The sequence below is a fragment of the Mustela nivalis genome (genome assembly GCF_964662115.1).
Source record: "Mustela nivalis genome assembly, chromosome: 10".
Lineage (NCBI taxonomy): Eukaryota > Metazoa > Chordata > Mammalia > Carnivora > Mustelidae > Mustela > Mustela nivalis.
The window spans coordinates 109,501,708-109,528,940 of NC_139029.1; the positions used below are offsets into that span (position 1 = coordinate 109,501,708).

The 27,233-nt window shown below is 37.7% G+C and overlaps 1 protein-coding gene across 1 annotated transcript in view; it reads right to left on the reverse strand.

The window, feature by feature from the left end:
* Positions 1 to 27,233, reverse strand: part of SNX27 (sorting nexin 27) — a 65,801-nt gene that overhangs the window by 8,495 nt on the left and 30,073 nt on the right. Inside the window, exons 3-8 of the mRNA XM_082685841.1 lie at positions 17,712 to 17,904; positions 15,646 to 15,710; positions 14,250 to 14,354; positions 8,479 to 8,557; positions 6,304 to 6,467; positions 4,011 to 4,100 (exon numbers count right to left, since the gene is read on the reverse strand). Coding sequence (XP_082541967.1) covers positions 4,011 to 4,100; positions 6,304 to 6,467; positions 8,479 to 8,557; positions 14,250 to 14,354; positions 15,646 to 15,710; positions 17,712 to 17,904 — 696 coding nt within the window. The remainder of the gene's footprint in view (positions 1 to 4,010; positions 4,101 to 6,303; positions 6,468 to 8,478; positions 8,558 to 14,249; positions 14,355 to 15,645; positions 15,711 to 17,711; positions 17,905 to 27,233) is intronic.

The following is a 27,233-nucleotide window of genomic DNA, read 5'->3' on the forward strand; positions in this document are numbered from 1 at the left end:
AGTCACTTTGCCTGGGGGCTTCACCTCTGCCATCTGGAAATAAAAGACACTGCTGCCAGCTTCTTTGCTCTGCTATAGGGAAAAACATACACTTTGAAGCCAGGCTGAAATACGTTCAAATTCTAGTTCCACTTCTGACAAGCTAAGTGATATTAGTAAGAATCAGACTCCACTTCTCCATACACCTCCATGGTTATAAGGAGGAAATGAGGATGTACATATTGTGCCTAGGACAGTACCGGGACATTCTATATGCCCCTCTCTCTCACCTTCAAATCAAAATGCTCATTTATCCCTCCAAATTTAAGAATGTAGTCCTTGAAAGCAAAGGACCTTTAGGGGACTTTCTAATGGCATTAAGTTCTGAAAATAGCCTGAATGGAAACGAAGGGTACCTGTGGCTTGGTGTGATGACAGAGGTTAAGTGTGATGTGGGAAATACAAGGTTTTCAGAGATTCTCAGGTCAGGTAGTATTTGTCAACTTTAAATCTCTACACTCTTAGATTTGCACAAAGTATAAAGATATGAGCTGTCCTCTATATTTGGAAAATAAGGGAACTTACAGAATGTTTAAGAATTTTGGAGTCAAGAGTGTACTTAATAGCTGGCAATCCAAATATTCCCATTTTATAGAAAAGAAACTAAAACCTTGAAGTTTGTTGAAGATCTCACAGTGATTTGGCAACTAATAGTAGTGATGTGGCCTACTCTTGGGACAATCAACCATATTAAGTTATTATCAAGACACATAGGCTCAGAAGGGCCCATCCCAGTTGGAAGATTCAATGTACTGAACATGACCACTGGGTAGGCTAATATCTTTGAACACTAATACTTGAATACATGAAATTATACTTGAATAAAATTCACACTTTTCAAACTTTGGTGGGACTTTATTTAAAATCTAATTGCAATATTATAGAGCTAGTACTTGCTTGTGGCACTAGGTTTTTAAGACAACAGAATTCCATAAATGTTTAAACATATGTTATACTCAATTCCAATGATCCAAGGGGATCAACTGTACTCAAGGTTTGTTGTTGCTGTTTAAGATTCATTTCTTTATTTGAAGAGGGGAGGGAGAGAGAGAGAGAAAGCACACACACAGGAAAGCTGGGAGGGAGGGGCAGACCCAGAGGGAGTGAGAGTCCTAACCCACAAAGGGCTTAATCTCGTGACCCTGAGATCATGACCTGAGCTGAACTCAAGATGCTTAATCAACTGAGCCACCCAATCCCCCCTATTTTCCAGTTCTTAACTGAGTGATCACAAGATAAAAATTTGAGTCTAAAAGTAATTTTGTAATACATTACCAAGCTTGTTAGATTCAGATCTTTTATATTTTGCCATAGGACAATCCAAATCTCTTCATATATTTTTAGCACCTTCTACTGTGCCTGCCACACAAATGATAATCAACAAATATTTGTTGTTGAATGCATAAATGGAAGACATTGTGTCTCGAGTACTACATGTGCAAAGAAACAATATGTATCCCATACTGGAATTATCAGAAGCCCTTATGAAATTACTTTGATTTGTTGCCTTTGGAAAAGGCAAAGAAGTACTTCAGAGGATGATGGTCCTTTAGTACTTGCTCCTTTTCACCAAAAAGATGCAGATGTGTTGGTCAGAATCATAAATTAATATAGAGAAGACAATGCCATGATCCTAAAGAACAGGTAGAAATCGAGTTCTTTGTTTTGTTTTTTTTTTAAGGTTTTACTTATTTATTTGAGAGACAGAGCAGGGGGAGCGTCAGAGGGAGAGGGAGAAACAGACTCCCCACTGAGCACAGAGCCTGAACCTGGCGGTGGGGTGGGCGGGGAGGGTGGGGTGGGCGGGGAGGGCTGGCTCAACCCCCGGACCCCAAGACCGAGGGCTAAGCAGAAATCAGATACTCAACCAACTGAGCCACCCAGGTGCCCCAAAATCGAATATCCTGTTTCTCACATAGTAAAATACCCTTTACCAAAATTCTGCCAAGAATTAGTTCTGTCTAAAAGATTTTTGTATTGTCTATTTTAGCCTGTTGGTATGTAGAGCACTGGTAAATGGTTCCCTGATCTCTGGCAGTTTTCTAAGGCAAACAGATTTATTATTTTTTGTCAGATAAGCAATAAAATAACTATTCCAGCTAGATATAAGATTATGGGCTGAGTTCAATGGCTGACTTATTTGTATACTTATTCCAACCTGTTAGTTTAGAAAGAGAATATTTCCTCAGGAAAAAAGTGCACACACAGAGAGTACAAAAGAAATTCAGTGACCTATCAGCATCATCACCAAAGTAACTGTCTTGAGTGAAATCATGAAAAACTGTAATGGGAAAACTTTCAACAATATCTGAATTTGCAAAAAAGAAATTTTAAAATTCTATAAGTGAAATTTTATATAAGCGTTCTTTACAAATTTTACTTTTGACAATGTCCAACCCTGTATTTATGGCAGGTGCAAACTGAAAGCTCATTTTAAAACATTTAAGAAGGGGTGCCTGGGTGGCTCAGTTATTAAGCATCTGGCTTTGACTCAGGTCATGATCCCAGGTTCTTGGGACTGAACCCCACATCAGGCTCCCTGCTCTGCGGGAAGCCTGCTTTCCCTCTCCCACTCCCCAGCTTGTGTTCCTGTTCTCACTGTCTCTCTGTCAAATAAATAAATAAATAAGATCTTTAAAATAAGTAAGTAAATAAATAAAAATAAAACATGTAAGGAATACTGTAGCTAGCTCCTCTCTAACAGAACTTTCTGTGATGATCAAAATGTTTTGTATCTGAGCTGTCCAACATGGTAGGTACTAGCCATATGTGGCCACTCAACACTTGCAATGAGAACAGTGTACCTGAGGAATCGAATTTTACATTTTATTTAATTTAAATGAGTTTAAAATTAAATTTAAATAGCTACATGAGGCTAGCAGCTATTGAATCAAACAGCACAGCCCCAAGATATCACACTAACAAAAGGCACCACTGAGCATACATGTTTTAAGCCACTGCAGAGAAGGAAATTATAAAAACAAATAATTTTCCAATTGCTAAATCATAAATAAAATCATTTTAAAAACATTTATTTGAGGGGTGCCTGGGCGGCTCAGTTGGTTAAGCAGCTGCCTTTGGCTCAGGTTATGATTCCAGGGTCCTGGGATTGAGCCTCATGTGGGGCTCCCTGCTCAGTGGAGAGAGCCTGCTTCTCCTTCTCCCTCTGCCTGCCACTCTGCCTAGTTATGCTGTCTATCTCTCTGTCAAATAAATAAAATCTTTAAAAACAACAACCACCCAAAAAAACATTTATCTGAGAGAGGGAGCCCACGCACATGAGCATGCAGGCGCATTGAGGAGGGTCAGAGGGAGAGGGAGAAAAATGATCTCAAGCAGCCGCCCTGCTGAGTGCAGAGCCCTATGCAGGGCTTGATCTCACGACCCTGAGATCACAACCTGAGCCAAAATTAAAAAATTTCTAGTGTTAAAAATCTAAATATCAACTCTTTAGAACTGATATTTACATATTAAATGTTTTGCACATCTTTTGCTTCAGAAGTTTTTATCAAAAAAGAATACTGTTGGGGCACCTGGGTGGCTCAGTGTGTTAAAGCTTCTGCCTTTGGTTCAGGTCATGATCCCAGGGTCCTGGGATCGAGCCCCACATTGGGTATTCTGCTCTATGGGGAGCCTGCTTCCTCTTCTCTCTCTGCCTGCCTCTGCCTACTTGTGATCTCTGTCAAATAAATAAATAAAATATTAAAAAAAAAATACTGTTTGGTTGTTGTCAATAATAATGTTAAATACCCACACATAGCAAAATACCCTCTTATATGCTAAATGGAGGAACAAATATGACGGAGGACCCTCATAGTTACATGAAGGTCTATATCCCCCTCCTTTTTTTCTTTTTTTAATTAATTAAGCCACTGACCAGTTGCAACATCTTTCAAAAATGACTGGAATAACAGGTTTAAGAGATAAGAATGAGCATTTTATATAAAGAGATTATGGGAACATAAACCTACCATGACCATTTTCCTTTGTTCATACAGCTTCTGTAATTGGTAGGACTTTTCCTCTGCTTTGATGTAACCTTTTTTCACATCATCAACAGCCTGTCACCAAAACAAGGGAAGGGAAGAAAGGAACATCAAAGTCATTATCAAGCACATTCTTGACAAAAGTAGAGAGATACAGATTCGTTTTCAGAACAACTCTTTTTTTTTTTTTTTAAAGATTTTATTTATTTATTTGACAGAGAGAAATCACAAGTAGATGGAGAGGCAGGCAGAGAGAGAGAGAGGAGGAAGCAGGCTCCCTGCCAAGCAGAGAGCCCGATGCGGGACTCGATCCCAGGACCCTGAGATCATGACCTGAGCCGAAGGCAGCGGCTTAACCCACTGAGCCACCCAGGCGCCCCCGTTTTCAGAACAACTCTTATCCACTTGAACCATCATCATCATCACCAGTGAACTCTGCCACAAGGATATATTTATTGGACTAAAGTAGCATTTAAAGAGTGCCCCAGTATGTGCTTAGAATTGTTCTAGGCACATGAGGATCTTGTTTCTCCTGTTAAGAGATTTAAATTGCAGTTCATTTATACAGACTGAAGCAATTAGAGAATGCTGAAAGATAGTATATAATTGTTAAAGGTAACAATGAAGTAGCAAAGATGTACGGTATAGAGAGTAAGTGATACACAGTAAGAACAGCAGAGTTTTTTGCTAATTATAATTATCAGGGAAGCCTTGGTTGGACCCCGAATGTTAGGATGAACAGAAAAAACTACAAACAGAAGTCAGGAAACAGGAATGCATCTGAGCTTAAATATATTCAGGAGACAGATCTGCCTGATTTAAATAAAGGGTACATGTCAGGGGACAACAAAATATAATGCTGGATGGGTAAGTTAACAGATTATGAAGGAAAACAGGCACAGAAATTTAGAGTTAAGTACAGCTCTAAGGACTACTGGAGCGAAAATAAGCAATAAAAAATTGTGTTATTTTGAAAAGACAGACTGATTTATACATGAGTGCCAAATGAACCAAGCTACAAAGAGGATGAAATAAGGGAGACTGATGAAGTTATGGTGCTTTAAGCATAAATTGAAACAAGACTATAAACTAGGGTGGTAGCAACTGGAAGACAGGAAGTGATAAATCTGAGACCATACATGGAGAAAAATCCCCAACAGGACTTGATACATGCATGATGGTACTTAAATATAAGTGCTTACTCTCAACTACTCCTGGTTCAGCTATCTGAAACATGTATCCCCTTCCCAACCTCATTCTACCCCAAGAAAAACTTTAAAAATCTAAGAGAAGGGAATATTCATCTTTGGGAGAGGAAAAAAAGGAGGGAAAAGAACAAACAATCACTTGTCCAGGGCATTAGAATCCAACCTCAGTGATTTGCTATAAGGACAACTTTTGTAGGCACCAGCCTGGGGCCACTTGAACCTTCACTAGAAGACTGCTTATTTCTTTAAGGTAAAAATCATTCCCCATAGCCATTTAAGGGAAAATATTTACATAACACAATGAGTTCAGAGTTGAAGTCAAGAAACTAGTTTAATTTCTAGCTCTGTCACCTAGCAAAGTATGCTTGATATGCATATGCAGGAGTACGCAGTGGGAATGCAGGAGGAAATGGAGCTAGAGTCTCATCTTCTATAGTGGGAAATTAAGAGATACTGCTTGAATCTGAAAATTCAAGTACAGGAATGTAACTAAGTCATAAAAGAGATATAGGAGTAAATATAAAATAAAACAACAAAAAAAGGTAAAGGAGGGGTGAAAATGGTTGTCTAAAAGAAGCAGAGATAAACGTAAGTGGAGTAACTGATATTTTTCATAATAACCTTTGTAGAACTATTTGAGCTTTAAACTCTATATGTGTAATTTTGATGAAAAGTTTTTTAATAGGTACATAGCCATATATGCTCATTTCTTGTTTTTAAAAAAATAATAATAAATTTATCTTAATTCCAGGACATCTTTACTTCTTTAACTTAATTATCTTCTGTTAAATGGGATAGAACATTTATTTTTTAACTTTTTTAAAAGATTTTTTAAAGTAATCTCTACATCCAACATGGGGCTCGAACTCACAACCGGAATATCAAGAGTTAGCATCTTCTACTGACTGAGTCAACCAGCTGCCCCATGATAGAACATTTTAAAAATATAACTTAACTAAGATCCAGGAGGCAAAGCAGTTTATCAAGAATTCACACTGGATTGGCAAATTACATACTACATATAAGCAGAAAAAGAAATCAGGCCTTTCCGGGAAGATCAATTCACCTACCTGATGAAAAAAGTAGGTAACAGCAAGGTCATTGTCATTTAAGAGGATTTCTTCTTCTGTGGTAAAAAGCCACTTTCGAATGGTTAGGCAGGTGCCTGGCACAGCTGATGTGTAATTCTGGACGTAGAGTTTATGAGGAAATTCATTAGGTGCCAGCTTACGTACTGAAAAGTAAAAAAAAAAAAAAAAAAAAAAGGGAAAGAAAGAAAGCTGAAGTGAAAAGATACATAAGGAATTTCCTCAGGACAACTGTGTAAGACCAAGAGTGGTGGCAGGCTAGGGGCACCTGGGTGGCTCAGTTGTTAAGGGTCTGCCTTTGGCTTGGGTCATGATGGGTTCTCTGCTCAGCGGGGAGCCTGCTTCCTCCTCTCTCTCTCTGCCTGCCTCTCTGCCTGCTTGTGATCTCTGTCTGTCAAATAAATAAATAAAATCTTAAAAAAAAAAAAAAAAGAGTGGCAGGCTATCCTTAACCAGAATACTGGTTTACAACCATCAACGAGCTCTGCTATGGGACCACAAAATAACCATTTCTCTAGCCAAATCTATCCCTTCTAACTGTGACTATGGCCAATCGAGTCTCAAATTGACAGAAATCTATCACTTGCATGGCATGCCCTTGAGTTAACATGTTGACTGTGCAGACAGCATTTATTCCAAACTCAAACTATCTTATCCATTATCTGGCAAGTTACCACAATGTCCACGGACATCTTTAAAGCAAGCCTTACCCACCCAGCTATGGTACATTCAGAGTTTCCCATGTGGCAATTCTCAATGAACTGCTTCTATTGTTAAGAGCTGAAAGCCTCTCCCTATTACTCTAAGACATCCATCAAAGTGAAAAGCGTCTTCCCAGTAATGTTTCTTCCTCTTCCTAACAAGGCACAGCAGGATAAAACACTATCGTGTTTAATTTCTATGTTACTTTTCTTTGGAAAGGTTCAGACTTTTCTTCTCTTGATGTTTACCTGACTTTCTAACACTGCAAAAAGACAGATCTTGTATTTCCCATTTTATTTGTTAACTAAAGTTTAGAAAAAAAGAGTAAGATTAGAATCCAAATGCCCTGGTTCCCTAGCAATCCTCTGCAACATTTATATCTGCCTAGTTAGACCACAGGGAGTTGGGAAGATGAAGAATAATAAGGAGATAGCTGCTTTGAGGGGAATCGACCTTGTTATACCTCGACCAGGGATGGCAAGGCGACCCAAAGCTACCAAACTCTCCCCCTTTTTGGAGGAGGAAGGTGGGATCAGTCAATATTACCTGTCATTTCTAGCCTTAGCCCCATATATATATGATGTAGAAAGACCCATAAACTGTAGGAAATCTATGTCATCAACAGCAAGCACTCGGCACCGGGGTGGCTCAGTTGGTTAACCGACTGCCTTTGGCTCAGGTCATGATCCTGGAGTCCCAGGATCGAATCCTGAATTGGGCTGCTCCTGGCTCCACAGGGAGTCTGCTTCTCCCTCTGACCTTCTTCCCTCTCATGCTCTCTCTCATAAGTAAGTAAGTAAGTAAGTAAGTAAGTAAATAAATAAATAAATAAATAAATTCTTTGGGGAGGGGGACACTCAGACTTCCTCCCCTTTGTGATCTCAATGCAACCAATGTGACCACCATCCCTAGCTTTTATAAAATAACATATGAGAAACTTCCTGTCAACATGCAATAAAACTTCCTAGAAAAAGAATATCTATTTACATGGAAAATTAAATACATGCATTAAAGCAAAGGTTTTTAAGCAATGTATCTCTTTCTAACTCCTGAAAATAAAAAGCTATTCTTAATTACCTACAAAAAGCAGAGAAGTACACTAAAACAAGTTGTGGCTAAATTGACTATCCCTCTTTTTGGCTACTTCACTGGAATATATTAATTTTGAAACTCTGATTTTTAAAAATGCCATGAAGTATCAGTGCTAGGTATAAGTAAGCTGTATTTACAAAAGAGGAAAAAGGATCAGTGATCAGACACCCTTTTGACTTGGACTTAATAGGATCTGCCTAGTCTGCTTCTGCAAGACAGTCCTCATGAGTGGGATCTCCCCTTCTGCAAGCTCTTATTCTCTAGGCAAACAGTTTCAGTCTGACAGCTTCTGGGAGCTTTAGTTTGATAGAATTAGAATAAAATACCCTCAAACAAAATTTAAACAAACCAACTGGCACTTACCAAAGGAATGATTGATCACTTCAAATAAGGCAAAGTAATTCACTGTCGTACTGTCCATGCCAACCTTTGCTGCAATAGCCTATAGTGTAAACAGGATAGACTCATTTTAGGGTAACTAAATCAGACAATACTATGGGAAAAGACAGGTAGGTATGTCCCCCATGTGCAATGGGGGAGAAGGGAGGAGTTTTGCCATCTTGGTTTCAAATAAACTAAATACATAGTCTATAGCTATTCTTCTTTGTATGTATGTCTACATGCACTCATACACACATATGTATGAAATGAAAGGCGAAAAAAACCTGTATCTGACCCAAAGAGCTATGATCTCTAAATATGAGTCTTCCCCTTCCACTTCAAGCTAATAATAATCTCTCCTTAAATATCTTTTCTCTCTGAAATATGACTTCATCCCACGAAGGTCTTTTTTAACACCACTTGTAAGTCATGTGCTTGATAAGAACAGGTCTTAAGAAGAAAATAAATTCTTAAATATCCACTCTCACACATTTAACCTACAAAATCTGTATCTTTAGTTCTTGGGCCTAAAATAGTTTGACAATTTTGTTCATGCTTCAAAATTATTCTTATTTATTTTTTGGAGGATCCATGCCTCCGCCTGGGGACCTCCGTTTTCTAAGCATTATCACCATGAATATCCACATGAAAACAATAGAATGTTGGAACAACAGAGGCATATTAAATAAGTATTAGGGGATGCCTGGGTTAGGCGCCTGCCTTTGGCTCCGGTCATGATCCCAGGCTCCTGGGATTGAATCCGACATCAGGCTCCTTGCTCAGTGAATAGCCTGCTTCTCCCTCTGCCTGCTGCTCTCCCTGCTTGTGCTCTCTCTCTAGCAAATAAATAAAATCTTTAAAAAACAAGTATCAATCCTTCTTTCTAGGAGCTCATAGGACAAAAAACAATTGAAAAACTCCATGTGCAAATAAATGAAAACTGAAATTACAAACAGAAGACATCAAAACTCAAAAAACACAAAATAATACCAAAAGATCAATCTCAATATAAATATTAACAAGATAAAACTGTTAAATATTAGTGTCTCGGTAAGCCAAATATCCTTCTTCCTATATCAAATTATATCCTTCTTCCCATATCCTACTCACATTATCAAACCTAAGCTCATCCCTGATGTGAGACAGAAACTGGAGATTATAAATGTTCTAAGTCACCATTCTATACTGCACTGAACAGAAACTGAAATGCTTTCAAAATTTAGAAAATGGCTCACAGCTACAAGTCTCAGTAAGAGACTTGTGCCAAAAAAAAAAAAAAGAAGAAAAGTGCAAAAAAAAAAAAAGGGCAAGTAGTTGGCTTTGCTAGAGAAATACTAGAAAACAAAACAAAGAATACAAAACAAAACCAGCAACTTGTAAAAATAACATTTTCCTTGCAATCACTGCATCATGCTATAATCTCAGAAATATATATCCTTTGTCATGGTATATAGTACATGAGTAAATGTATGAGAAAGAGATTTATTTCTTTGCTACAAAGGAAAAATAAACATTAATACCCAGAAACCTTGTCTCCCTGAAAGTCTTGATCAAATCAGGATTAAAGATAAACAAAAAGGGGGGTACCTGGGTGGCTCAGTGGGTTAAAGATAAATAAAAAGCCCCACATCGGGCTCTCTGCTCAGCGGGGAGCCTGCTTCCCCCTCTCTCTCTGCCTGCCTCTCTGCCTACTTGTGATCTCTGTCAAATAAATAAAATCTTAAAAAAAAGAATAAAAGTAAGGATTATATCTAGCACCCAGATCATAACCTTTAAATATAACTTCTCAGAATAGAGAACCCAGAAATGGACCCTCAACTCTATGGTCAACTAATCTTCAAAAAACAGGAAAGAATAGCCAATGGAAAAAAGACAAGTCTCCTCAACAAATGGCGTTTGGGTTTTGGGAAATTGGATAGCCACATGCAAAAGAATAAAACCGAACCATTCTCTACACCATACACAAAGATAAACTCAAAATGGATGAAAGACCTAAATGTGAGACAAGAATACATCAAACTCCTAGAGCAGAACACAGACAGCAACCTCTTTAAACTTCGCTGCAGCAACTTCTTGCTACAGATATCTCCAAAGGTAAGGGAAACAAAAGCCAAAATGAACTACTGGGACTTCATCAAGATAAACTACTAGGACTTTCCTTTGCACAGCAAAGGAAACAGCTGACAAACCCAAAAAGACAACTGACAGAATGGGAGAAGACATTCACAAATATATTACCAGATAAGTTCTATAAAGAACTTATCAAACTCGGGTGCCTGGGTGGCTCAGTGGGTTAAGCCTCTGCCTTTGACTCAGATCCTGGGATCAAGTCCCACATCAGGCTCTCTGCTCAGTGGGGAGCCTGCTCCCCCCCCCCCACCCTCTCTGCCTGCCTCCCTGCCTACTTGTGATCTCTCTCTGTGTCAAATAAATAAATAAAACCTTTAAACAACAACAAAAAAGAACTTATCAAATTCAACACCCAAAAACCAAATAATCCAGTCAAGAAATGGGCAGAAGATATGAACAGACATGTCTTCGAAGACATGAAAAAAATGCTCAACATTGCTTGGCATCAAAACCACAGTGAGATACCACCTCACACCAGTCAGAATGGCAAAAATTAACAAGTCAGGAAACAACAAATGTTGGCAAGGATGCAGAGAAAGGGGAACCCTCTGACACTGTTGGTGGGAATGCAAACTGATGCAGCCACTCTGGAAAACAGTACGGAGGTTCCTCAAAAAAGTTAAGAGTAGGGCGCCTGGGTGGCTCAGTGGGTTGGGCCTCTGCCTTCGGCTCAGGTCGTGATCTCAGGGTCCTAGGATCGAGTCCCGCATCGGGCTTTCTGCTCAGCAGGAGCCTGCTTCTCTCTCTCTCTCTCTCTCTGCCCGCCTCTCTGCCTATTTGTGATCTCTGCCAAATAAATAAATAAAATATTAAAAAAAAAAAGTTAAAAGTAGAGCTACCCTATGACCCAGCAACTGCACTCCTAATACTCCTAAGTATTTATCCCAGAGATATAAATGTAGTGATCTGAAGGGGTACCTGCACCCCAATGTTTATAGCATCAATGTTCACAATAGCCAAACTATGGAAAGAGACCGATGTCCACTGACAGATAAATGGATAAAAAAGATGTGGTGTATATGTATATATATACATACACATACATATATACATATACATATATGTATATATATGTGTATATACATAATGGAATATTACTCAGCCACCAAACAGAATGAAATCTTACTATTTGCAATGACGTGGATGGAATTATTATGCTAAGCAAAATAAGTCAGTCAAAGAAAGATAATTATCATATGATTTCACTTATATGCGGATAAAACAGGGGATCATAGATGAAGGGAGGGAAAAATAAAATAAGATGAAATCAGAGACAGAGACAAACTGTAAGAGACTCTTAACTAAGGAAACAAATTGAGGGTTGTTGGAAGGGAGGTGGGTTGGCAAATGGGGTAACTGGGTGATGGCCATTAAGGACGGCACATAATGTAATGAGCACTGTTATATAAACTGACGAATCACTGAACACTACCTCTAAAACTAATAATACACTATATGTTAATTAATTGAATTTAAATTAATGTGTGTGTGTGTGTGTGTGTGTGTATATTATTTCACTGATTATGAAACCAGGACTCCTGAGGAAAGTGGCTGATTCTAAATCTAGGATGAGAAATATACAAAGATGAGACCAGAACATCTTGTATCAAAAAGCAAGAATGTTATTATAAACAAGTAAGTTGCATCAAAAGAATACAGAAGCAGACATGAAGGAGCTTCCACTGGCCAAAACTGGAACAATCTGAGCATCAAAGATAATATATGTTAAATTATATTAAATAACCTAAAACCCCATGATAATAAAATTAAATTACATTTAAAAATAAAATAAAACAAAATAATTATTTCACTGGCCCTCACTGGAATCAACTAGGACACCAATTCTTTACTCTGAAAATTGGCAATAAAAAAATTCAATATTTATCCTCCCTTTTCTATAAACTGTATTTTAGGGTAACTACATAGCCCTAGTTAAGGACAAGTTCTTTACAGAAGAAGCCTACTTAACAAATATGAAGAAATGACAGAATTAGAAAACTAGTACTTTGTAACGCTTAATGAAATCAGTGGTTAAGGCAGCAATCACTGATGGTACATTCACCTAATTACATATCACTGGGAAATTTTACAGTAGAGGGCCCAGGTCATCACCACCTCAACCTACTAATTAATCTTAGTATCACAAAAAGTGGGATAACAAGATATTGTGTAACTTCTGTTGAAAAGCAATAGGAGATATATATTTATATATTTGTTTTATAAGAATACTTCACAATTGGTGATATATAGATAGATATCTATCTATAGATAAATCTATCTATAAATAGATAGATATCTATCTATGTATCACCAATTGTGAAGTATTCTTATAAAACAGAGCTGAACCTGAACCTAATCGAACCTCTAGAGCAAACTTCAATTTATATAAAATGTAAGGAGAAGATAGACATATTAAATGACACAGATAAAAAACAAACAAAAAGATAAACTCAGAATGTGGGACATTGTACACCACAGACCCAATTTCTGCAATAAATCAGTAACATGGAAATTAAAAGTTGGAGAAGGGAAGGGAGATTGCTTTATATTAAAACAAACATAAAAACCAAACCTTGTTTAGATTCAGATTCTTTTTTTAAAGATTTTATTTATTTGTCACAGAGAGATATCACAAGTAGGCAAAGAGAGAGGGGGAAGCAGGCTCCCTGCTAAGCAGAGAGCCCAATGTGGGGCTGGATCCCATGACCCTGAGATCATGACCTGAGCCGAAGGCAGAGGCTTAACCCACTGAACCATCCAGGCAACCCTAGATTCAAATTTTAACAAACCAACTATAAAAAATCATCTCCATAGATAGGGTTGGGAAAATTTGACTATGGATTTGTTATTAGTTAATGCCAAGGAAATACTGTTAATTTTTTAGACCTAATAATGGCTTTGTGTTTATATAAGAAGAATGTCTTTTTTTTTTTAAGAGATTTATACTGAAATATACACAGGTCCAATAAAATGGAATTTGCTTTAAAATATTTAAACAAAGGGGCACCTGGGTGGCTCAGTTGGTTAAGCACGTGCCTTTGACTCAGGTCATGATCCCAGGGTCCTGGGATTGAGCCCTGCATCAGGCTCCCTGCTCAGTAGGGAGTCTGCTTCTTGCCTTTCCTCTCCCTCTGCCCCTCCTCCCCCTGCCTGTGTTTTCTCTCTCTGTTTCAAATAAATAAAATCTTTTTTTAAAAAATTAAACAAAGGAAAAGGGAAAAAGGACATATAATACAAATGTGGCAAAATCTTGATGATTATTAAATATAAGTGATAGAAAAATGGGGGATCACTGTATTGTTCTGTTTTCATGTATGTTAAAGTTTTTTACAATTAAAAAGAAGGGGTGGGCTAATCACAGCTACTAGGTAGGTAACTACCTAGTAGTTACCTACAGTAGGTAACTGTAGGTAGGTAACTGTGACAGTAGGTAACTGTACCCTTCCTTCAAGGGGGGCAAACTATTTTCACATTAATAATAACATCAACAAGAGTACCTAACATTTAATAAACTCATTATATGCCAGGTAGTTCAAGCACTTTATATGTTTTAACTCATTTAATCTATCTTCCTTAGCTTTATACCATCCAATATTGAGTCTACATGTTCAAGTTTAACTTACCTGATATACTTGGTCTGTAGTACTGTTCTTTTTAACCCTGACTGTAACTGTTGTTCCATCTGGTAGTGCTACTCTCAGCTCTACGTCGGAGACACCATTATAGTTCTGGGGGAAAAGACAAAGAGATAGAATTTATGACCCAGCATATCCTCACTCTCCTTGCAACATGTTAGCTAAACAACAAACCTAAACATGTGATAGAAAACAAGTTCCAGTGAAAAGGGATAAAAAGAAACCTTAAAGTCAATACATTTTACAAGTCAGAAAGCTGACTTCAGGCTGCAGCAGAAATTCACCTTTAAGATGAACAGGGAGGAAAGAAACATGTTAAAGCTAATATGTTCACATTTCAAAACAGAACACTTGTGTGAAGCAGTCTAGGTCAAAAAAAAGATGAGATTTTTGGCTTACTTCCAAAATTCAGAACTCACAAATGAGAAAAGAGAACAACTAAACCCAGTAGTTTTGACAAACATTCTCTGGATTTAAATGGTTAAGCATGCTAGATTGGTTCAAGTCGTATCTTAAGTTCCTTTCCAAACCCTGAAGTAATCATAACACCTTTGACAGGAAAAATGGATGAAATGCAGGATTCTGAGTAGTATAATGCCCAATTTTCTTCTAGAGAAGAGTACACAATCCTTATCCCTTAATTTAAAAGATCCTTCTTTCTTATTGCTTTTGATGATTAATATATTCTTCTAACAGATTTTTTTTTAAAGTAGGCTCCATGCCCAGTGTGGGGCCCAACTCCGGGCTTGAACTCATGATGCTGACATCAAGACTTGAGCTGATATCAAGAGTTTGATGCTTAGCCAACTGACCCACCCAGGTACCCCTCCTCTAACAGATTTCTGACTTTCTAAGTTTTATTAGAGAGAAACAACTATTTAAGAGCAAGTGGATTTTCGTTTACCACTTAAAAAATATTCATCATCTAAAACTATCCTAAGTATTACTTCATTGTAAGCCCTTGTCTGAAAGAACTTATTTCTAGTTGGGAAAAAAAAGACATATACATAAAAAATAATTAGCTGATAAAACACTATTTAATATAGCAGCATTACATATTCATTCTTCTACTCCATTAATACTTATTAAGCACCTACAATATGCCTGACATTATGGTAAGGCACAGGGAATAGAAAGATGACCAAGATTTAGCTCTTGTTCTGGAGTTCTACTGCATGGTGACCAGAGTTAACAATACTATACTGTTTTATCTGAATTTTGCTAGGAGGATAGATCTTGAAAGATAAGCAGGGTACAGAAGAAAGGGAAGCTGAAAAAACACTCATTTGGAGAATTTATGGCAGTTCAATCTATAACCAATATCTTTGTTCTCCCCCACAAGGAGTCAAGGGGTAAATAGTCACTGAAGGGATTCTTCACCTACCTCATCTGATTCTGATAGGAATTCCTGCATGATGTCACTCTCACCAATGACTCGTATTGAGCACACTGTAGAAAATAAAAATAGAATCTGGCATGAGATTCTAAAATCAAGACTTTATTTATTTTTTTAAAAGATATTATTTATTTATTTGACAGAGAGAGATCACAAGTAGGCAGAGAAGCAGGCAGAGAGAGAAGGGAGGAAGCAGGCTCCCTGCTGAGCAGAGAGCCCAACGTGGGGCTCGATCCCAGAACCCTGGGATCATTACCTGAGCCGAAGGCAGAGGCTTTAACCCACTGAGCCACCCAGGTGTCCCTAAAAATCAAGACTTTAAAGTCCGGAACATACCAAGGTTTAAGCATAAATCGTGAGTAGCAGGCAATGCAGAGGAGGTATGCCATTCCTGACGTATGACATGTTAAGGCACAACAAATATTCTTATAAATATGAACTACAACAGAGGAATAATAGGATGCTCAAAGATGTAGCTTGCTGATGGGGCACCTGGGGGGCTCAGATGGTTAAGTGGCTATCTTTGGCTCAGGTCATGATCCCAGAGTCATGGGATCAAGCCCCGCATTGGGCTCCCTGCTCAGCGGAGAGGCCGCTTCTCCCTCTCCCTCTGCCTGCCACTCTGCCTACTTGTGCTCTTTCTCTCTCTGTCAGATAAATAAATAAAATCTTTTAAAAATGATGTAGCTTGCTAAAAATATTAAACATGGCCAAAGGAAGTCACCCAAAACCAGACAAAGTTCAGTAAATTTAACTTTGCAATCACATGTGAACTAAGAACAAGACAATAGAGCAAGGATAAGGTCAATTAGGAATAAAGCAAATACAAAAGGAAAAAAGACTACTTTGCTTAGGAACCAGGCCAGTCAGAGAACCGTAAGAACTTAAAACTACTTCGGAAAAAATGGGTAGGTAATTAAGTAGTAAGCTCAGCACATCTTCTCATCTCACCAACTTTAGCTTCAAAACAACCAAAAAAAAAAAAAAAAAAGGAAAAGAAAAGAAAAAAAGGAAGGAAGGAAAGCAAAGCAGGTAAGTAGTTGTCTAAATCTAAGTTAATTTCCTGACACTCTCATGAGGATGTTAAGTTATATGGATGATTTTACTTCATTTTATTAAAAAAAAATTATCCCTTTTTTCATTTCCTGAGGGCTGTGTTTAGAGGCCATTCCATGTTAGAAAAAAGCTAAAAACAGATGAGGGAGTCTCACTAACTTCTACAGGGGAAACAGTTTTTTCTTCAGGGATAATGCTCTCTACAAAAGTTTTAAAAAAATTCAATTAGGCCAATTAGTTCTTATACAAGGACACAAGGACATAGAATTAATAAATATCACGTAAGACCATTATTCTATTAAATTAGTATTTTCAAAAAGGCCTGTTGCACAACTGGGAAATTACGTAACTCCATAATATAAGGATCTCTTCTCTGAGCCACCAGAATGAACTATCTTATTCTGGAAATCTGGGTCATTTCTCCTTATCTTTCCAGATAAGCAAATGTTTCAGCACCCACATCTCAGATTTCTGATACACTACTTGGAAGTCCTGAGATAACAAGTAGGTTTCAATACTTTAACCTATAACCTGCTTAGATCAACAGGACCTTAGATTACCTACAACTTTGCACCTGTAAGAGGAAAAGGAGTTTTCAAGTATGATTTGCCAGTGAACTGAGAATTATTTTAATAAAAATGTTTTAAGTATGGCCTGTTTAGTTCTGAAGTCAACTCAGCATGTTGATGAGTCTGTCTGTGTTTGCTGGCAAATAACGTTAACCCTATAAATACAGGTCCCTAATGCATCAAAAACGAATTATGTATTTTTCTGTTGTTAAGTCCTCACCAAGTCAATAAAATGACAATTAATCCTTGTGCTGGACATTTCAGTCTGAGCTTAAAAGCTCAGATCACTCAACATCAATGGTCAGAGAAATGTGATTTACTTTCACTACTGAGTTTCGGGAAACTTAGCTATGGAGTTTAAGAGTTGCAACATATACCCACCAGACTCCACGTCTACTTAAGAGAGTAGAGTTTAGTAGGCCAGCTTACCTTTTTCTAGATATTCTTCCAACCCCCGACGTCGGGCATCTAGTTGCTGTTCTGACAAAGAGAATGGCCACTTCCCTGGAAGTCGGGGAAATGTAAAGTTGGCAAACTCTCTCTTCAGGTTCTGGTGTAGGATGGCAAACTCCCGGTACCGCTTAGAACACAGCTGCCTCCCTGCCATATAAACATTGTATACCTGGTGAGGGGAAAGAACAAAAAAAAAAAAAAACAAAAAAACAAAAAAACAAAAAAAAAAGCCTACTTACTACAAATTAAATCACAGAATCATCTAAAGTCAAGCTCAGACAAATGCTGGTGAGGTATATTCTGCTACGTACTTAACAGAGAATATGTTCATGGTCACTGTAAAATAAGGCTTACTTTTAAGAAACATGCCAGAAATGATAGGTACAAGAGTGCCACTCCTTTTAAGCAGTCCATGACCTTATTTTTGCTATTAAAATTACCTCCAACACATTGTTTTAAATATCTTCAAAGGCAATTATCAGCTTTAAAGAGTGGATTTTATTTTCAGAAAGTTAAGTCATTCAAAGTCAATGTGGTAAATCTAGTGAATGAACAAGCAAGTAAATTTGGAGATTTATAAAGTGAGGGTTGACTAGAAAGCAATGTGACTGTTATTTGTGTGTGGCCCAAACTTCAAAGAAGTTCCAAAAATTATGTAATAGTAGCATTTTGTTAGTAAAATGTTTTTGTTGCAAAAACTACTTTCCCAAAGTCAGATAGCTTTAGTTTTGTTCTTCCTTCCATCATTAAAACAGGGCTAACAAAAAGTTGAAGAATAAACATATTCTAAGGACCACCTTGTAATTACGAAGAGTTAAGAATCCTCATGAAGAAATGGTTAGAGACTTTTGCCTATTGTTCATAGATACATGCCAAGCTTCTAGAACAGAGTATGGAACACAGCAGGCACTCAGTAAATATCTGATTACAAAATAAATGGATATATGTGAAATTCTTGACTATGTACCCTCATAAAGGAAAGTGATAGAACATGCAATCCAAAAACAACTAATAATCCAAGTTACTCTGTATTCTCAGAACATAACAAATGAGGCAGAGATGGAAAAACTGGCTCCAAATCACATTAACTGGTTTTGCAAAAATCATTACAAATTTTAAACGTGCACAAAACAGATCATCTACTCATGGAATCACAAGTTAATCAGTGAGAATGTATAGGCCAAAGCCTTTCCTTCAAAGCTCAAGATGTGTCTTTCCCATGGTTCTATGATTTAGGAAGTGAATTAAATGCAAAAAAAAAATTTTTTTTTAATTTATTCAAGATTCCTCTCCTATAACTTTTTACCCATGATTCCTCCAATTAAAAACAAAGCCTCTAATCACTATCAAACAGTCTCCAAGGATGTGTATGATCCGGATCAATGAGCGTTCTTCCTGTGATTATCACTCAAAGTTGTAATGAATCACATATATTATCAAGTATTCCCATCACTGCCTCCTGAAGTACAAATGCATAAAAGGAGAACAGCATTTCCCTTAGATAATACCACAGTTTTCCTGAGGGCAGGATGTCTTAAGAATTCTTATTTAGTCAGTCTGGCCTTATATACTTCCTTCTCAAACTAAAGTATCCAAATTTCTCAATAACATCACCATTCTTTTGCTTACAAAAACTAAGCCCGTAACAGTATGGGTGATACGTATCAGCCTGAGTTCCTCATACTAGGAAGGAAGGGAGGTAAAACTACTTAGGGACACTGCTAGTTCAAAGATACTCTCCAAAATCTTTTTCCAGGGAAGAATAGAATAGATCAATAGATCTTTGATAATGCACAAGACTATGACTGTATTTCTTCAAAGGTGATAACCTGAGTGATCTCAAGTCCCGTAAAACATTTCCTAGGATAAAAAGAACGCTACAGCCTGAGAGGCCTTTGTGATAATTTCAACAAGAAACCTGAGAAATTGACTCAACTTTCAGTTTCTTTATACGATGAGAAGAGTAACATCAGGGGCGCCTGGGTGGCTCAGTGGGTTAAGCCGCTGCCTTCGGCTCAGGTCATGATCTCAGGGTCCTGGGATCGAGTCCCACATCGGGCTCTCTGCTCAGCAGGGAGCCTGCTTCCTCCTCTCTCTCTCTGCCTGCCTCTCTGCCTACTTGTAATCTCTCTCTGTCAAATAAATAAATAAAAATCTTAAAAAAAAAAAAAAAAAAAGAGTAACATCAAATAGCCACTCACCTACCTCCCCCATCCCAATTTAAATGTGGTGTCAAGGCAACAGAAATATAAATAATCTGGATGCCTGACAGTTCTGTAATACTTTAAGGCAAGCAGGAATGGCCTCCCCAAGAGCCAAAAAGCATTTTTAAATTAACTGTGCTAGGGGTGCCTGGGTGGCACAGTGGGTTAAAGCCTCTCTGCCTTCAGCTCAGGTCATGATCTCAGGGTCCTGGGATCGAGCCCCTCGTTGGGCTCTCTGCTCGGTGGGGAGCCTGCTTCCTCCTCTCTCTGCCTGCCTCTATCAAATAAAAATCTTTTAAAAAATAAAATAAAATAAAATAACTGTGCTAAGCAAATGAGAAACATACAAAAAGAGTGCCAACAGATTGTCTTTGTTCTTCATTGGTCCTGAAAATTAACCAAGATCTATCAGTTCCCTGGTTTGGACACACTCACTTGCCAAAAAAAATGACTGATTGACTTAGTGCATGCTGAGGTCTTCTGCCTAAAATTCAAGAAATGTCCATGGGCCATGAGAAATGCCCACAGTCTCAGGATGCCTGGGTGGTTCAGTCAGTTAAGCATCTGCCTTAAGCTCAGGTCATGATCCCATGATGATGGCATGGGATGGAGTCCCACATTAGTATCCTGCTCAGTGCAGAGGCTGCTTCTCCCACGCCTGCCAGTTCCCCTACTTGTGTACTCACTCTCAAATAAATAAAATCTTAAAAAAAAAAAAAAAAAGAAAAGAAAGAGGGCGCCTGGGTGGCTCAGTGGGTTGGGGCCTCCTGCCCTCGGCTCAGGTCGTGATCTCTGACTGTCAAATGAATAAATAAAATCTTTTTTTTTTTTTTTTTTAAAAGAAAGAAATGCCCATAGTCTCATTACAAACGAGAATGTCTATCAAAAATATATATTCTCTGGGGGTGCCTGGGTGGCTCAGTGGGTTAAAAGCCTCTGCCTTCGGCTCAGGTCATGATCCCAGGGTCCTGAGATCGCACCCCGCGACGGGCACTCTGCTCAGTACGGAGCCTGCTTCCCTTCCTCTCTCTATGCCTGCCTATCTGCCTACTTGTGATCTCTGTAAAATAAATAAATAAATTCTTTAAAAAATATATATATGTATGTATATATATTTTTTCATTCATTCTCTGGACTTGAGGAGGACATAATCAAATACGAACTACAGCTGTACACGGGCAGGCAGTGCTTTTGGGATCTTTCTACCTTAATTTAAACCCTAAGACTGGCTGGATCATAAACAGAATTAGATGAAGTTAGTCCAGCTTACCATAGTACACTGAATTTAACGATCACTGTTCACTTTCTTCAACTTGGAAGGTTCACACTGCAAAGCCAGTTGTCTGAGGCAACAAGTTTGTCTGTCTCTCTTTCTCTCTCTCCCCATCTCCCTCCATTCCTTCTTTCCTTCCTTTCATACTATTTAGGGGTTCCATTTTTACTCCTCAACAGATTTTATGTATCTCTTTATATGCTTCTTTACCCATTAATTCTTCTAATTCTGAAGGATTACTGAGTGTTACCTTGATCAGCCAACCATCTTCATAAAAGGATTTGTTGACAAGTCCTGGATTTTCTGCAATTAATTTCAGTGACTTCTCCTGATGGTGGAGAATAGAGTTCACTAGCAGCTTCCACACTTTCCAAAGGACCAAACTCTTCTTGTTTGTTCAATTTTGTCCCACCTTTAAGGAGACTACATTAAACAACATCTCCCAAAGCTTCCTGTGCAAAACTGCTGAATCTCATTGTTCTGATACCACTTTCTGTTGTTACCCATTCATGGGCAGAGCCGGTGCAATCAGACAGCACCTGCCCTCAGGCTCCAGGGCTGGGGCAAGCAGGGCCCAGTGGGCTTAGAGGCTCTGCACTGCTCTTAGCACCATTGAGTTTCAAGTTTCAGTCCTCTTGAGATACTCTTTGCTTAGTAAGAACCCAACAGAAAAAAATATGGGTGAGGAAAGTATAAAACTTCTGTCAGGGATCTAATTTTGTTTCTCTGGATTCTGTAGGTCAAAGTTTCAAAATTCAGCTTCAAAATAATTTCTAATATGTAAATGCTGAAAATTCATGTCATGTCATTTTTCTCTCTAGCCTCATGACTTAATCCTATGTAATAAATGCCAGATGATGATAACTGATAAATTCTTTTCTCTCTTTTTCTTAAACAGGCCCCATGGCCAATGTGGGGCTTGAACTCACCACCCTGAGATTAAGTCTTGTGCTCTATTAAATGAGCCAGCCAGGTGCCCTGTAACTGATAAAATCTTACAATGAGCACAATCCACTGCAGGGAAAGCAATTCTATTAACATCTGGGCTCTGTATTCAGTAGCAAAACCAAAATCCCAGAATATCAGATATCCCAAATATCAGAGATCTCCATTTTGTTGGTTCCTTAGATCCCCACCTTAAGGCTTTGAAATGATAACATCTCATCCTATGTAGGATGTGAATATTAAAAAGTTTTCATTTTCTGACAGGAATTATGTTACTGAACACACAGAGGAGAATCTCCTTATATAATGCAAAAGTTACTAGAAAATAAAAATAGAATGGTGACATTTTGGCAATATCATCCAAGTTCAGCTTCCAAAAGTCAAATAGATGCTGTCCTGTTCCCTTTATTGATCTGGATGAAACTTCAATGTACATTATGACCAACAAATTGTTTCTAACACCATCCTGCTATTTAATCTTATTTTTATCTGAAAATTCATCTTAAAAAAAAAAAAAACAACACTGGGTGCCTGGGTGGCTCAGTGGGTTAAGCCTCTGCCTAGGGCTCAGGTCATGGTCTCAGAGTCCTGGTATCAAGGCCCGAATCAGGTTCTCTGCTCAGCAGGGAGTCTGCTTCCCCCGCTCTCTGCCTACTTGCGATCTCTCTCTCCTATCAAATAAATAAATAAAATCTTTTTTTTTAATGTCTCAAAACAGCAACAACAACAACATTGCCATTCTTAAGCTGCTTATAAAGTAAAAGGAGATACAGCACTCTTAGTTCACTTCTGTGAGATCCTTAACTCGGATTTTTCCCTAATGCTGAAGTATTTAGGCTCCTTCCTGGAAATAAAAAAGCACAAAGGCCACAATATGCTCTTCAATAACTTAGGTTTCTTGTGTGTTCGTGCATGCATGTGTATGTGTATTCTCCCACAAGATGGATCATAAATGGTCTATTTTTTTTTTCTTTATGTAGACCTCAGGTGTATAGAACTAGATGAATCATAATCCCTGGTTCATAACGCAGTCTCATTTATGGCAAGCTCTTTGTTTGGAAATTTAATTAGTTACTTTAACCTTATCAAAAGTAAACTATAAATAAGACCCTGACAATAATTTCTAACCATAGTCACTGCCACCTTTATCCCCTCCTCTCCCTGCTTCCCTGACCCTCAAAATTAACATATTCAATCACTTTCATCATTCCTTTGCTTTTCTTTTTATAGTATTTTCCTGTACCTATTAGTAATCCTTACATTTTTATTTTTTATATTAATTTTTAAAGGATATTTTAGTTTTAATGGAATATTACAAAAAGAAAGAAAGCTTGCCGTTTGCAAGGATATGGATGGAACTAGAGGGTAGGTTATTATGCTAAGCAAAATAAGTCAGAGAAAGACAAATACCATATGAATTCACTCACATGCAGAATTTAAGAAACAAAACAGATGAACATAGGGGAAAGGATGGAAAAATAAGATGAAAATTGAGAGAGGCAAACTGTAAGACACCAAACTCTAGGAAACAGAGGGTTGCTGGAGGGGAAGTGGTGGGGGGAGGGATAATTGAGTGACAAGCACTAAGGAGGACGATTGATGTAATGAGCACTGGGTGTTATATGCAACTGATGAATCACTAAATTCTACCTCTGAAATAACAAAAAAAGGGGGGGTATTTTAGTTTTATAAAAAGGTTATCATGCAGAGTGAGATCTTTTCATGGCTTATTTTTTTCCCTAGTCTCATCTACAATGTTACATACCTTTGTGGTTTATTCTGCTGTATATAACAATTTGTTGTTTTGCTTTTTAAATATCTGTTATCCCACTGATGGGCACTTGGGTTTTCTGGGTTTTGGCTATCGTGAACAAATACTGCTATGAATTTGTATACATACCCCCTGCTGTACATATATAAAAGATTCTCTTGGGTATGCTAAGAGTAGAACTGTAAGGTTATGAAGTATGTGAATAATCAACCTAAATAGATAATTTCTCACTGTGGTCCTAATTCACATTTCTCTAATGTTTCATCTAATGATGTTTATCATCTCTTCACACATTTATTGGCCATGTGAGTGTTCTCTTCTGTAAAATACACATTCATATATTTTGCCCAGTGTTAGACTGAGTTTTTGTGCTTTTCTCACTGATTTGTAGAGTTCATTATAAGTCCTTGACATAGGATTTTTCATGTGTGTATATTCTAACTTCTCCTACTGTGTCATTTGTCTTTTTAATTTATTATGTAACTTGATTTTTTAAAAATGTCTGTTTTATGAAGTCCAATTTATCAGTATTCTTATAATCACTGCTTTCTGTGTTAAACTCTGCTATACCCAGGACCAAAAACTCTTTGCTATACCTATTCACCTATACCTTCTATTAACAGCTTTTAATTTTTTTGTTATTTAAATCCTTAATTGAACTAGAATCAAATTTTCTAAAAAATATGAAGCAAGGTTCCACTGGTATTTATTTTAAAATCAAGAATATTAAAAATCAAGTTTTAATTACCTATAAATAAAAATATTCTGTTTTTATAGGATAATCTGGGAACTTCTAAATAGTCTGGAATTAACCTCTTACAATAAACACCTAGAAAACTGGGCAAAACATAGGAAATGACTATTTTTAGACACTAGACAACCAGCAACTAAGAACTGTGATCCCTGAGAAAAGGGAAATAAACAAGATGACCTCTACCATAACCTAGGCTTTCTAGGTTCTGGTTTCTCCTGAAATGGGGGTCAGACGGGGCATCCAGTGAAGTTGGGGCATCCAACTTCACTGAGTTGTGGAGACAGAAACTAGAGTTCAGGGAGGCCAAAGCAGCTAGGATTTGTAGGACAGAGTACACAAGAGGGGGGAGCAAAAGAGAGACAGAGCTCTAGAAATCCCCTTGATTTTGTATAGGATCCCCTTGAATTCTGGCCAAATAGCAATTTGAGGAAAGAACTATTACCAGGGTAAGCTGTAAAAATAATTTACTAGAGTTCAAAGAGCATCTGTAATCATTTGACTTCCCTCCAGCCAGAACAGAGAGACCTCCCTTGAATCTCCATGACATTCAAAAGAACTCAAAAGGGCCATGCTTTAGGAGTAGAGCTAAATTAGCTCTAGAGTATAAAAGCTACTCTAGGCTTACCCTAAAAGAGCTTAAAAACCTGAAAAAGGATCAAAGTAATGTATAAGTAACTTAACTGCATGCCAGCAGAAAGAAAGAAAGAAAGAAAAGAACAGAACCCATCATTCTTTAAAGGAATATAACAAAATCTAACATACTGTCACATTAAATTAACAAGGTGCAAACCCCCATCAAAAATTACTAGACATATGAAGAAGCATGAAAATTTGATCTAAAACCAGAAGAAAACTCAGTCAATAGAAACAGACTCAGATATGACAGAAACAAGTAGTAGCAGACAAATACATTAAGTAGTTATCATTGGCTGCTTCTGTTTAAGATTTAGGAAGTAAATCTTAAATAAGTAATACTGCTCTAGATATAAGAGATTTCCCATGCACTTGGAAGTCTTTTTCATGTGCCTCTTGTGTTCACAAGAAAGACCAGAGTCAGAGCAGGACACTAGAAATGGGCTACTGTGGCAGCTTAGGCATGACAGAGGTGCTTAGCAAAAAAAAAACACAGTGCCCCACCTACATCCCCTAAACCCTTATCTTCTATCATTAAGCAAAAGCCTTAAGCCCTTGGGGGGAATAGCCAGCATATTCTCTCATTCAGAGGGCACTGGCAAAGATCCACTGCTTCTGAGGAAAAACTAAAATGAAAAACCCTTTACTTCCTACTCCTGGTGAGAGGCAGGAAACCATCTTAGACCCAAATTCCTATACTGATACTAAGTAGAGCTCTGCTACAGCTAGAGAAGGGACAAGAAACTCTTCCAAGACTAACCACAGATACAAGGCAGAATTTAGCTATGATAAGGAAGAAGGGCAGAAAAACTAAAAAAGTCTCGCTCCCAAGATACAGGCATAGACCCTGTCTGAGACAGAAGTTGGACCAGATAACACAGAACTCCCACTATAAATCTAGCCTAAATAAAAAGCACGAGCAGTCTGTCAGAGGGGGATAGGCAAAGGTAGAGAGAACTTGTCTGTGGTATAGGCAACGCAGGGGAAGCTAAAAGTTGAGAGGGCAGGGAGAGCAGAACACAGAAAAACAGAACTTCTGACCCCAGCCCGTACTCTGAGCACAAAGCAGCCTATATTATTAGAGAGATTCGAAGCCTATGGAACAATAAAGATACCAAAAGCCAAAACAACACCCAAACTGAGCCTGACTGACTCAATCCCCTGATGAAGACATGTGCTTATTTTCAGGTTCAAATATTATTTACATTGTTGGTCTCTATTTTTTTCTACACATGATACTTGGTACTCAATCATGTATTACAGGGCAAAAAAGTAAGAAAGAAAAAACACTTATGGCAAGAGATAAGGCAATTTCAGAGATAGCTAAATGTCAAAACTATCAGGCACCTTAAATAACTATGATTCATACATTAAAAGATGTCATGGAAAAGGCAGACAACATGTGTAAATAGATGGGGAATTTCAGGGGAAATGATAGAAATAAAAACATGGTATCAGAGAAGAAGAATTTCTCTGACAAGCTCAATAGTAGGCTGGACACAGCTGAGGAAATAATCAGTGAACTTGAATACAGGGTAACAAAAACAATCTAAAGCAAAAAAAGAAAAAAAAAAAGGAAGGAAGAAAGAAAAAGAAAACAATAGAACATCCAAAAGCTTAGGACAGTATCAAACAGTCTAGCATACAAGTAATTGGATCTCAGAAGGACAAGACAAAAGAAAATGTTTAATGACATTAAGCTAAAGAAATATTTAATGACATACTGGCTGACAATTTTTGAAAAATAATAAGATATCAAACCACAAATCTATAAAATTTAGAAAACCCAAGCAGGATAAACACCAAGAAAGACTTAACTTTGAAGTTAAAAAACTCTGACGGTAACTGTAAGGGGTTAAAACATTACATCTTAGAGAAGAACAAAAGCTGAAATAATCAGGTCTCTCACTTGTCATCA